This window comes from Homarus americanus, unplaced genomic scaffold (assembly GCF_018991925.1).
Source record: "Homarus americanus isolate GMGI-L3 unplaced genomic scaffold, GMGI_Hamer_2.0 scaffold39155, whole genome shotgun sequence".
Taxonomy (NCBI): Eukaryota; Metazoa; Arthropoda; class Malacostraca; order Decapoda; family Nephropidae; genus Homarus; species Homarus americanus.
The window spans coordinates 10,681,377-10,695,930 of NW_024737042.1; the positions used below are offsets into that span (position 1 = coordinate 10,681,377).

Sequence of the window (14,554 nt, forward strand, 5' to 3'; positions counted from 1 at the left end):
AATTACCAGATGCTCACTGCATAGGAAACTGATTACTGTAAACCCTATTTCTAAAGAGCTAAAAATCCATGACACTTCCATTGTACGTTAAACCGTTTATTATATTAAAATCAATGAATCCACAACACAACCTCGCGTGGTATTTCCTGAAGCCGCTGTTATTATTCGCTCCCACAAACGCTTAACTGATAGTACTGCCACACGCACGTCCAGTCTTCCAGCAATATCGACTCTCCACTGTGGTAGTAACCGGTAACAAAGAATTTTTTTGTGTGGCCATGAACTGTTCGCAGGGTTGCCAAACGAGTTGTTACCAAACCGGTAATCCGGCCCGCCAGGTTGTCTGTGCTGTGGGCCTCCTCTTACTGGGAGCTTCATGACTCTTGTTGCCAGTTTTACCAATTTTAGGATGGATGACTTATCCATCTGTTCATAGCCATAACTGTTTGAATGCCAGAAGCTGTTAATTGTAGCAGTTTCATGAACGACAGTTTTTCTTAGTGTTGTGTTAACAGCGTCAGGAAGGGCAGTTTGACTTTAACAATTAATCTGCTGGATGCAGTATTCAGTCTCATCCAGTTAATTTCACCATAGTGCTTATCATACTAATTATGGAGAATATATGTTTCATAATCTTAGCTCCTGTACCATGCACCGAGCTGTCATGATAACCCCTGACATGCGCATGAGACTCTTGGCAGCACTGCACCGAGGTAAGTGCTCTCTTGTCTAGTCTTATTTATCTATTTATGTTAGAGATGTAAAATAAAGTACTAGTAACAACAAGTCACTCGTTCTGCTGAGTATTAATATACTGTATACAGGATCAGAGATCAGATTATTCGAATGATTATATTATGATGAATGTTGGTTTTAACTAAAGATATAAGGATGAACCCACCTGGTCGACTCAAGATAAATTCAAAATAACAAAAAATAGCACTAAGATTATATCCTCATAAGATACAATCATTTAGCACGGACTAAGTCAAGATAGGGAATCTTTTATAAACGATTCTGCTCCTTATCTTTATCTATTTCGTTGAAGTCGATGCTAGTACACTAAGTACAGTACTCAAGAATACCACAATGACCAACGTAATATTTTAAAACATTGTTTACTGTTGGTTACATACAAATATGTAATTTATTTCTGACATAAGACGGATCTCTTGCCTCTACGACATTCAGTACTGTACATTACTTACTGACGGAGGTGATAAGTCTAGAGTCATATACACCTGCCAAGCCCATCACACACCCACCAGGCCCACCATACACATCTACTAGGCCCACCACACACCTGCCAGGCCCACCACACACCACCCAGGCCCACCACACACCTGCCAGGCCCACCACACACCCACCAGGCCCACCACACACCTTCCAGGCCCACCATACACATCTACTAGGCCCACCACACACCTGCCAGGCCCACCACACACCCACCAGGCCCACCACACATCTGCCAGGCCCACCATACACACCTGCTCGGCGTATTATGCTTATTTTGCCATCTAGGATACTGAAGAAGAGTGAGGACAGACTGACAGATGTCGTGTACACAATACTCAAACACTTAACGTGGCCACCAATTAGTGATCGTGCACTGCATGTTTGTGGTCATGAGTTGCTGCGTCTAACCGGGTCATTGTGTTACGGGGCGGGCACGAGTGTTCAGTTTATTTTCAAGGTTTGTGTAATCCCGAATAATTAGAAAACCATAGATCTCTCACTCACTACCGATGATGGGGCTGGCTGTCCACTGTCTAGCTACCGTCACTCTAGAGCAGTGGTTCTTAACCTTTTCACTACCACGCCCCCTCTAGGAATTGGTCCTTCCCTCCACGCCCCCCTTACATCTATGAATAAAATTCCCTCCCAGATTTTAAAGAAAAATAAAAAAGTTGTGTTTTTAGTCTATTTATTGAGTATAAATTAGTGAGATACTTGACACTGCTTCTTAGCTACTAGATCTTGAATGCCAGAGAGTGCACAACGTAAATCCCCTTCAACGTTCAGCCGTTTCTGTACTTGGTCTTGACAGCAACGAGCGTGGAAAATGCAGCTTCACAAAGATACGTGGATCCGAACATTCAGTTAGAATCCGAAGAGCCTGATGTGAGATCAGAGGATAAACAGGAAGGTACTTGACCCAGAACGTCTCAAGATCCAGTTCTTTGAAGTCTTCCTTAGCTGTGGAGTTGAACTTCAACTCAAGAAACTCCTCTTGCACTTCATCCGAAACATCAGCTACTTCACATTGAAATGGGTTCCTGATGAATTTCCAGGCTTCAAGCTTCTCATCTATCTCTGGGAAGTATCTGATGAATTCTGTTTTCAAGTCAGTTAGATGAGTGATTATTTGTTTCTTTAACTCAGAATCAAGGTTACCGTGAATGAGAGCAGAATCCAAGTTACTAAAACTGGCTGTACTTCCCTGCTGAATTCGACACTTCCAGAGGTCGAGTTTTTCCATGAAAGTTCGAATGGTGTCGAGGTGCATGATGAAGTTGATATTTTTCCCTTGTAGTTTAAGGTTGAGAGCATTCAACGCTTCGAAGATGTCCACCAGGTAAGCTAGAGATAGCTGAAAGCCTTCAGACTGGAACTTGTCATGGAGATCTGCCTTCTGCTTCGAATCAAGAAATATTGCTGCTACTTCTCGTAGTTCATAAAGCCGTCCAAGCATGTTCCCCTTTGATAGCCATCGTACGTTCGTGTGAAAAAGTAAGGTTTCATGTTCAGATTCCATATCCTTACACAGCAGTTTGAAGAGACGACTGTTTAAGGCTCCAGCTTTGATAAAGTTGACTACCTTGATAGCCACGTTCAGGATATCCCTCATTTCAGCAGGTAAAGTTCTGGATACTAAGGATTCACGATGAAGTATGCAGTGTGTACCTACAACAGACGGATTTTTTTTCTTTCACCTTTGTAATGGATCCAGACTGCAGACCAAGCATGGCTGGAGCTCCATCAGTGCACACCACTACCAGCGTTTCCCACGAAAGATGGTTTTCCTGAAAGAAGTTTGATAAATCATGAAAAATAGCTGCTGCTGTTGTACAACTTTCCATGGGGTGACAGAACAGCATTTCCTCTTTTACACTGTTGCCTGACACGAAACGAGCATACATCAGTAGCTGAGAACACTGAGCGATGTCAGTCGTTTCGTCACACTGGATGGCAAAACAGGAGAATCTCTTACTTGGTCGAGAATTTGATCTTTGATGTCTTGAGACAGTTCATCGATCCTTCCCTTGACTGTATCGTTTGATAGTAAAATTTGGGAAAGCTTATTTGCACTATCTTTCCCCAGAACGTATTCTGCTGCACGGAGTATGCTTGGTTTTATGAGAAGCTCTCCGATGTTATGGCTCTTCTTGCTCTTTACAATCAACATGGCGATCTCATAGGAAGCCTCAACAACCTTTGAAGTTTGTTGCCGAAATGCCCCACTGCCGTCCAACTTAACTTGCTTCAAGGAGTGTCTTTTTGTTTCAAAGAATGCCTTGGGCTTGTCAGCTAGAGCAGGATGTGTTGTCCTCAAGTGGCGTTCCAAGCGTGAGGGCCGCATTCCATCATTGCTCAGAGTCTTGTAACATATCACACACTGGGGGACCTCTGTGTCACCCTTTTGGAGAGACACGAATCCAAATCGAATATATTCGTCAAGATACTTCCGCTTCTTTGCACTCATTGCGAATTATTTGATGTGCAGTGGACAACACAAATCTGTGAACAAAACATAAGGCACGTGTAAGGTAAGATAAACATCACCACGTGCTCATGAACACCACAACATCATGATAATCACAACCACATGATCAATAACAAACATATGATCGTAAAGTTCGTAAACACTACAAGTGACTACAATCATACATGATCATTAACACCACCATATCATTAACAAACATCACATGATCATAAACACCACATGATTATTAACAAACATCAATGATCACAACATGATCATAAACACCACCATATAATTATTAAGTAAATATCAACAAACACCACAGCATTATAGTAAACACATCATGATCATAAACACATGATTATTAAGAAACAAATCAATATCATCATAAATACAACTTTACCATAACCACCTGTTACCACCACATGATTTTAAGCACCACCAACTTCTGATAAAATACAAACGGAATTAAAAACTTGCGAATAACAAACAGAGCAACACATGTGTTCACAAGTCACCAATAAACTTATGGCTGCTTACTATTTTTAGGTAAATATAACAACTGGGATAAAAAATACCTCAACAGCCTTAACTGAATAAATGTGAGAGAAGAGGAATTATTGCCAAGGACGTGTGCAGAAGACTGGGAGAGAACCTGGCTCACCAGTCACCAACGAGCAGTACTGTATACAGGTCCAGGACGAGTTAACCCCCCCCCCCCCATGGGTTTCGAAGGATAGGGAGTCTAGAGTTAGACAATCTAAGATTAAATGTCATGATAGACTAGACTTCAATTTCTTCTGTTCTCGTCGTCACTTTTATAAAATTTGTGTGTGTGTAGAAAATCTTGTGCAGACGATAAAATTTATGACATTTTGAAGTTATTGTTACGGTTCAGTTATGTGAGTAGCAGAGACTATCGTTGGGGGAATTATCTCACGAGATCTCTGGGGTTCTAAGGAGCAGTGATCTGTCATACAGTCTTATTATTATTTTCGCAATTGATCTTTCATCAAATGTTTACAGCGCATTAATTAACTATGATGTTGATTAATTTTATATCGATTATGCCACTATGCCATCGCCCACCTCATGCACCAAACTGTATCGATCCTTGAATGTAATCTACAAAGAATTTCGTAAAGGTGCGATTCAAGGAGACCCAGACAATTATCTCACAACATGTTCCTGTACACATCACTCATAATTTCTGCTGCTACTGCACCTAAAAGTGGGATACACAGAAATCAGTTCCTCCTATACAGTTCTTGAAGTTATCTTGATCTCCAAACTCGCACATGAGCTCCCTTACCTACTCGTCAACACGTGCCTTGGATATTGTTCGGAATGAAGTGGGGGGTTGTTATGCTTCTGTGAGTCAGACAAGGATTAATGATTTTCTGCCTCCATCCTTGGAATATTTCTCCCGAGTAATTCCCCAATCTTACCAGACACATCTTAAACTATTAGATGAAATATGAGAGACCGCAACATTTCATACACCAGGCACAGCACCTGTTGGCCTTGTCGTTGGCGCGACGAGGGATGACTTACCGTCTTGCATAAAATACAGTTTTTAACAAGGTCAACCACCTAAATATTTTCATTTTATCCACAGTTATGTAGCTCCGAATATTATAAACTACTTCAACCTATATAAATTCGTGTACATTTCACCGGAGTAATATAGGTAAGGTTTCCACCCCCACACTACTGGATGTACTGCTGAAGTATGGTCTTGTAGTGGATTTCTCCCCTACAAACGCTGTTTGTCGCTGAGTAGCCGACCCCACGAATTCCCCAGTGTATGCCTCGTGGTCTGGGTCAACCAGCGCCGCCATACATGACGGAGGTCAACTACTAAGCCACGCCTACCTCCGCTATTTAAGACCTTACCTCGTGGTGACCAGTCTCTTCTTTTAGCTACAGCCGCAGCAAGCAACACCACCTCCTCCGCCGCTGCCTGGCGACCCACAAGCTGGTCCTCCTCTGAGCACCCTCACCAACCAGCTCTCTCTACAACACGCTTGTAACCATGCTGCCTTCCCAGCACCAAGCTGCATTGTACATCCAATACAACATGTATACAGAGAGCACATTGTGAGTTTCCTTTCTCCATCCCATCCTGAGTGTGAACCCAAACATCTCATAACCCTACAAATGGTGACCCCCGGAGATTCGCACTCACACAGGATGGAGGAGAAACAGATCACGCTCCCAGTCTTCAAGCAACATGGAAGACTGGCTTATCCACCCAGAAGCAGCTCTCATCGGCTCTACAGCTTCCGTCTCTACACAGCAGGTTAGACACCCTAGAGCAGCTCTGCTATTCTAAGCAGACAGCCGCTCCTCTTCCTGCCCCAAGCACCACGTCCTACTGACCCCAGCACACCCGTCCTGCCTCAGACGCCGCCCCCGGCCCAGCAGTACCCCCTGCCGCTCCTCCTAATACAGCCCCTGCTCCCGACGCGGCCCATGCGCCTGAGTGCGGACCCACACACCCCTCTTTTTCTCCCTCAGGTACTCCCTGCTACTGTCCTGCACCCTGCTGCTGTCATGGACCCAGCTGCTGTCACGAGCCCTCATCCGCTTCTGCTGACGCAGCCCCTGCTCCTGACCCAGGCCCACACACCCCAGCAGGCGCATCTGACGACTCTGTACCTGCCGTGAGGGAAGCACAACATTCATCGCCTCCACACACCCTTTTTCTCCCTCTCTACTCCCACAGATATTGTGTATCTAGACAGTTGTCTCTAGCGGCCGGCTCATCCACGCCATCGCCGTTATGGCTCACATGTGGCATGCACCGCCCGTTCTGCCTCACATGTGCCATGCAACCCTGCAGACAACATGTCTCCTATACCGCCTGGAGGGAAGGAGGGAGTATTGTAGTGGATTTCTCCCCTACAAACGCTGTTTGTCGCTGAGTAGCCGACCCCACGAATTCCCCAGTGTATGCCTCGTGGTCTAGGTCAACCAGCGCCGCCTTACATGACGGAGGTCAACTACTAAGCCACGCCTACCTCCGCTATTTAAGACCTGACCTCGTGGTGACCTCTCTCTTCTTCTAGCTACAGCCGCAGCAAGCAACACCACCTCCTCCGCCGCTGCCTGGCGGCCCTCGCTCCCGCCGGCGAGCATGGCGACCCACAAGCTGTCCTCCTCTGAGCATCCTCACCAACCAGCTCTCTCTACATCACGCTTGTAACCACGCTGCCACTTCCCAGCACCAAGCTGCATTGTACATCCAATACAACATGTATACAGAGAGCACATTGTGAGTTTCCTTTCTCCATCCCATCCTGAGTATGAACCAAACTACTCGTACCCCACAGTCTCTTGGGTAGTGTTCTCTCACCACTTGAAGTCCTCCGCGTCAAAAGTTAATAAATTTTTATTACCATGTGAGAGGATTGATTTGTTCTCTCTTATTCACACGGCAAATTGTAAATATTGTTCATTACTGAGTTTATTTATATAAGTTGAGACTTTGTACGTACTAAGATTTCAAGTTGATCTGTGTATAATGAAAATATTAAGGAATGTGGTAATAAGTGTCATAACCCAACACAGACTCCCAGAGCGTAGCGACTCACAGCTTCTCACTGGCTGTCCTGAGTGATCAACACCGCCCGGCAGTACAGTTGTGTGGGTTTTTTGAGACATTATCAGAAATTCACCTTGAATATCTTTGTTAACGTCACCTGAATATTCTGTTATTGTCGATATTATAGTAAAAGGAATGGATGATATGCTAAAATAAAAATAACAGCTTCTTTTTAAAGGGGTGCAATGGTTACAGCTCCGTCGAAGTAAACATATTGCTATGCTTCCAACCATGTTTAGATTTCTCTAAAAGACTCACTGAAGATATACAGTGAAGCAGTGTAAACAACCCGAGGGTCGACGACAAATGCTAGGATGTCAGGCAATCCTCGACGGAGTCTTTAAATTTAAGGATAACCGAGTTACAGCTACGTCTACAGAGCGATAGACTGTTAACAGGTCACTGTGGACGGAACTGTTACCATCACCTCTTTTTCTGTTCTTTTAGTCGAAAATGACAGATGTGAGAGTATTGATACGCACCTCGACTGACGGGGTTGGCGACCCCTGAACTACCATCCCTTAAATGAAAATAACCGACACTGAGGGCGGGTGTATCGACCAGGCCAGGAGAGCAGCAGCAGGTGTGCTGGTCTACCTGTGTCACGGCTCACTCACCTACACAAATCACCTACAGTACGTCGATGGTAGAGTGTTAAGTACTTCTGCTTGTTTATACAATAAAAACAAACGCTTTCAGACATCATCATCAAATTTTGTACAAAGGCAGTTCTTTTTAAATTCTACTTGTACAGTAATTTGAGAGAAAAAGATAAAATGTCACGGTCTATAAACAGTGATGATCTTCACCTCCGGATCAGAGTCCAAATCTTCGGTGTGTGGTTACCGTCTGCCGCCCGTGGCTAGAATAAGCATTGTTAAGCAACTCTTTTGTTCAATACACAAACCTGAGCGAGCGTTAGCATATGGTACTGCAATACAGACTCTGATTGGCGCTGTTGTATTATGATGTCATGACCACCTGGTCTCTATATGTACCAAAAGCACGTAAATACGAAAAGTAACACTGCAGGTTTTGGCAGACCTGCATTTTACTTACATCAATTTTGTTCCTGGAGAGTTTAACACGCTTACAGTTGTTAGGAATTGGCTAATCATTGGTAAACTCTTCAAGAGGCTTATTAGTTAATTTGAATAGGCTGTGGTAGGTCAGTGAGTGCATTTTTGATATGAGTGAACTTTGAACTCCCCCTGTATCATCTAAACCCAAGTTACTTTCCAACCCAACCATATTATGTATAAGTACAGTACTGTAATTTATGAAAATGCATTTCTTGCCTGAACACAGCTACTGCTTATATACGAATGGTTTACATAGGAGATAGAATACATCAGACGCACACAAACCCTTCCCTTGACCTAAACAAAGGATGCTTTCTCAGAAAAAGCTCATTTACATCAAATCCATTTCGAGCAATCCTAGTTTTCCGTAGTAAATAAGGTGTACATTCCAGATCCCTTCACCAAACCCAGTACAGTATCCTTACTAAGACATCAGCAAAAAAGTGATGTATTGTATTGTAGTTTATGTAAGGAATATAAAACTATTCTATAATGTATCCTGTATTGTACACGAATATACAAGTACTGTACTCACCAGTTGTAAGCTAAAGTTATGCACACACTAAGACATAACAGTGTAGTGGAGCTCTACATGTTGATGTGAGGAGAAAGTGTAGGGTTGGCTTGGTTGTCATCAGGTAGTGGCATGTCTTATTGATTTAAGATAAGGGCTGCTTCACTGAATTGCATGGTGGCATTCTTCAGCACAAGTGGGCTATCAAAGGTAGTGGTGTGGCTAGCAACAGTCGGGGTGTTGCCTGATGTGGTGAAATTACAGCCAGTTGGAGTTGGTGGAAAGAAGCCCTTGAAAAAGCGAGTTAAGGTGTATTGCCTTGCTATACACTGTTTCACTTTATAGATATCCTTTTACTGTAGTTAGTCATAGTCTTCACAAGTCCTCTGAAGTCATGAAAATACTCCATTAACAGGAACTTCCTAACACCATGTACTGTATATCAAATTTTTATTGGTAAAGGGTAAATCCTTTGCCTTATTTACACCAAACTTATTTAAAGTGTGGGAGGTGTGTGTGTTTGTTGGTGTGTATGTATGTATGTATATATAAGTACTTTACTTCACATTTGTATGACTAGCTACTTATTTTGTTTATTATAGAACACATTGAATGCTTCCCTAGTCATCACTTCCATTTAGGTATTGAAAGTCCAAACGTGTATTCTCTCCTAAGAGTGTTCCACTGATCCATACAAAAAACTTTCTCATGGACAGTGCAAAGGATCCCTCATTTGTTCATTACCATGACTTTTCTAGTGTTTCATCCAAGAAATTTTCCCCCATAAGCAAATGGAAAAGAAATTGCCATTGTTCTTAAAAAAACAATCATTAGTCTATGACTCTATTGCAAGAAATTCCTTATTGGTCCATCTTAAGAATTACCCATTGGTCTTCCCCAGTAGGTGCCATTATTAGACTCCAGTAACCTTTCATTGGTTTTCCTGATAAGCAATTTACCAGCTTACAGAAGTGCTTAATCTTTTTCTTTTTTATCACATTAAAAGTATCAATCTATTTGTTTATCTACTTTTTGATTCTCTATTAATCGTACCTCATTATTTATCATTAATTTGGTTTCCTATATTCATCACCCTGAACCTCCCATTAATCTTCCTGCTGCAAATCAAGGGCTCAGAAGCCGTTTTCCACCATAAGTGCTCACAGTACACAAAGGAACTCTCTCTTCTTTTGTTTTCCCAGTTATCAGTCAAACTCTCATTAGTCTGCCTGAAACATTTTTCATCAGAAATCTCATGAGTTGTGTTCAATGAAAGATGGTAATGAAAAAGAAACACCTGAAAATTAACCTCCCAAGCTTATTTCACCTTAAGATTAACCACCCTAAAGCTAACTTAACCTGACCTAATGCTACCCTAACTTGACCTAGCCTTACATAACTTAACTTAACAAAACCAGATTGTCATGGGTTGCGTTAGGCTTACCCACGCAACCAACTCGAAAGTTTGTTTTACTAGAGATAAGACGCCCGGCGAGGCATAACTGGGACATGTATTTTCCATTAGTGTATGTTAGCCAGCCTTTAGGGGGGTGGGCAGTGAAACAGTGTTGTACTGTTCATAGCTTCACACCCAAAAACCTCATTTTTAAGTAGTATCCCGACGACCATGGCTTAGTTAAGAAGTCGCCTTGACTCTCTCGCTCCTGAAAGGGGGCGGGACACCACACCACACAGAGTCCTCCACCGCCACTCCGTCCTGTGGACCGTCGTCGACACGAGACTAAGCGTGTTAACCTAGGTTGTTATCCCCGTGGAAATATCACGTGTGGATGCCTGGTTGCAACAAGAGCAATCCAGGCTGGCCTATCAAACCTACAGTAAATGGTTAATTAATTCACGCTTACAGAGTTCTCCTGCACGACACCCGTCTACAGTGACCGTGATCGACACGAGACTAAGTGTGTTAACCTAGGTTGTTATCCCCGTGGAAATATCACGTGTGGATGCCTGGTTGCAACAAGAGCAATCCAGGCTGGCCTATCAAACCTACAGTAAATGGTTAATTAATTCACGCTTACAGAGTTCTCCTGCACGACAGCTGCAGTGACGTCAGTAGGCAGGACTGTAGGGCACAAGAGTACCCTTTTTGTTATCCCCGTGGAAAGAAGTTCTTTGATGAAGCCTGGTTGCAACAAAAAATAAGTTGACAGTAAATGTATCACTTGAAGAATTAAGGCTCTGTTAAGTCATACCACAGTAGAGTAATGACATGTGTCCCCAAGTCGAAATTCTCTCTTAGAAGATTAAATTTATTACAGCGTGAACGTGAGTGAATCATTTATCCATGCAAATTGTAAATCATTGTATGGAAGCTTGACAAATAAATGTAAGTGCAATTATCTGCCCGTATCTGTGATGCTATCTTATTATTACTAAAGGTAATGACTGATTGGTTATGACAAAGTATAACCAATAACTGAGATAGATGTTGGAAATTAATGAAATTCATTAAATCATCATTTATCAAGTATAAATCATGGAATGTCCTGTAAGTAACCAGTGTGAAGGTATCGAACTCTACGGTAAGAAATAAGAAATACGACATATTATTATCTTTATATAATACAATCCACTCATATACCACCGATTCACCCAAAACCATGACACTGATCTAACCTCACATTTAATAATTTACAACTATCATAGAACCTACCTAACTAGGTAGTGCTAGGGTGTCTAATCATCAGGGAAAATTAGCTAGGTGGGAGACTAATCAGTAGAACGTTGTTTTGTAGTATGACTGTATCTCCAAGTAATCACCTACTCTTTATTTTTTTCAACCCTAACCCCATCACTACAGGGACGCAGCTTTTCATGTTTTACTTGGCTACCAACAGTTGATTTCATTCAGCACAGAAATTCCCCCGTACACAAGGGGTTAAAGTGGGTTTCCATTGAAAAATCTTATATCATTGCTTACCACGCACACCTACATATTTTTTGTCCTTGCTTATAATGTACTTCTAGTGTAAATTTACAATGATATTTATTTTCTTTAGTTTGTTGTGTTAAAAGTTTGTCTTATCTACTTGAGTCAGATTTCTAAGTCATTATCTTCATATGGCTTCATTCATGTGTAAATTTATTCATTCACATATACAGGGTGTTCCCACAAAAATTATGCACACTACCTTACAGATTTTTGTGGAGATCATGTGAATGCCTGTAGCTACACAATACTGTACAGTATTACAACAGCAACATTGTCCTCACTTGTTAATGTGCAAGATATCCCACAACTAAAGTACATTGTTGTTTTTGTAATATAATCTTTCACGTGATCTCCATAAAAATCTGTAAGGCAGCGTGTAATTATTTTTTTTTTTATTTTTTTTAGGCACCCTATGTTCTCATCATTTACTGTCTTCAGATATGTGTATGATTTCTGTGTACATTCCCTTACAATACATAATTTTATATTTGCTCATTGAAGAAAAGCGGTTTTATTCAATAATTCTTCTTTCTCCTGCAGCTTGATTAGATTGAAAAATTTGATCATAACAAATTGCACAATCCATTGGTGAAAACAGGTTGTCTGAGACACAGCTGCCATGAATTATGCAAGCCAAATGAGGATCTATCTTGGTAATCCAAGTCGCTCTACATCCTTGATAATTACATGTAGTAAAATTTGTAGTATAGTTTGCCTGGGTGAAACTACTACTACTGAATTCACATTCTCTACTGATGGACAATTCCTTGTATGTAGTGTATGAGCTGAACTTTCTAGACCTTGTAGCTCATCACTCAACACTAGATCCTTAGGGACAGTTACATAGTCTCCTCCATCATAAATCAGGTGCACATCACTCATCTAAACTAGGAGGAACACTATGAGTCATATTGTATCATTATAATAATATAAGGGAGATAACATTTTCTCCCAAACTTTAATCAATATGACTCGTGACTGTTATATTTTATAAGTTAATTTATTAAGATCGTTTATTGTTATAAAAGTCACCAGTCTGACAATCATAAACAATTAACTCACCATGCCGTACACCTCTCCCTTCTCTTATCTCAAGTATCCCGTGGCTCAATGAATATTATTTGTTAATCAAACTAACTTCATTCAGAGCATTTTTATTTTTAGGGATCATCAAGTTCTCTGTCATGGTTTTGGGGTGGTTCGGTAGTAGTAGGAGTGGATTATATTATATAAAGATAATAATATGTCGTATTTCTTATTTCTTACCGTAGAGTTCGATACTTTCACACTGGTTACTTACAGGAGATTATGGCGTATCTACGTAGAAGTTCACTCCACCACTCGACATTCCATGATTTATACTTGATAAAGGATGATTTAATGAATTCATTTAATTTTCAACATCCATCTAAGTTATTGGTTATACTATGTCATAACCAATCAGTCATTACCTTTAGTAATAATAAGATAGGATACAGGACGGGCAGATAATTGCACTTATTTATTTGTCAAGCTTCCATACAATGATTTACAGTTTGCATGGATATATGATTTTCGTTCACGCTGTAATAAAATTAATCTTCTAAAACAGGAACAACTTGGGGACACATGTCATTACTCTACTGTGGGTATGACTTAACAGACCTTAATTCTTCAAGTGATACATTTACTGTCAGCCTGATTGCTTTTGTTACAACCAGGCTTCATCACAAGACCTTCTTTCGGCCATAACAACAAAAGGTACTCTTGGTGTACCACACATAGTCTCGCGTCACTGAGTCACGGTAGACGGTTGTCGCGGCAAGGAGAACTGGTAGCATGACTTGAATTAACCATTTAGGTGCAATAGACCAGCCTGGATTGCTTTTGTCGCAACCAGGCTTCCACACGTGATATTTCCACGGGATAACAAACCTAGGTTAACACTTAGTCTCGTGTCGATCACGGTAGCAGACGGGTGTCGTGCAGGAGAACTCTGTAAGCCTGAATTAATTAACCATTTACTGTAGGTTTGATAGGCCAGCCTGGATTGCTCTTGTCGCAACCAGGCATCCACACGTGATATTTCACAGGGGATAACAACCTAGGTTAACGCTTAGTCTCGTGTCGACAACGGTCCACAGGACGGAGTGGCGGTGGAGGACTCTGTGTGGTGTGGTGTCCGCCCTTTCAGGAGGGAGGATGGAGACGACGTCTTAACTAACCCATGGCTCAGGGATACTACTCAAAATGAGGTTTTTGGGTGTGAAGCGATGAACAGTACAACACTGTTTCACTGCCCACCCCCCTAAAGGCTGGCTAACATACACTAATTGAAAAATACATGTCCCAGTTATGCCTCGCCGGGCGTCTTATCTCTGGTTAAACAAACTTTGGAGTTGGTTGCGTGGGTAAGCCTAACGCAACCCATGACATTCTCTATTTGTTACCAATCAGGGACACAGACATTATCGCCTCAGTTAATTAGCTTGAGCGATAATGCCTGAGTCAGCACTACCACCCGGCAGGGTTGGCAGTGTTGAGCTGCTACCATAGCGCTCCATTGGCAACATCGTTCACTATTACTCTAGCAATATGTATTGGGTTGAGAATTCCACCCTGAATGGTTCTCAAATAACCCATATTAAGGATGCAAGGTTCATCTTAACATAACTCTAGATTGCTAGTAAGACCGGAAGGTCAGCATTCCGGAAAG

At 41.8% G+C, this 14,554-nt stretch overlaps 1 protein-coding gene across 1 annotated transcript; it reads right to left on the bottom strand.

Annotated features, from left to right (window-relative positions):
• Window positions 1-3,139: 3,139 nt before the first annotated feature.
• LOC121872795 (SCAN domain-containing protein 3-like) lies at window positions 3,140-3,580 on the bottom strand. Its single transcript, XM_042375852.1, has one exon. The coding sequence runs from the start codon at window positions 3,578-3,580 to the stop codon at window positions 3,140-3,142; it is 441 nt and encodes a 146-aa protein (XP_042231786.1).
• Between the last annotated feature and the right edge of the window lie 10,974 nt (window positions 3,581-14,554).

What these genes read in the sequence shown, in the direction of transcription:
- LOC121872795 (XM_042375852.1), bottom strand. Translation starts at nt 3,580, where the DNA reads ATGCGGCCCTCACGCTTGGAACGCCACTTGAGGACAACACATCCTGCT.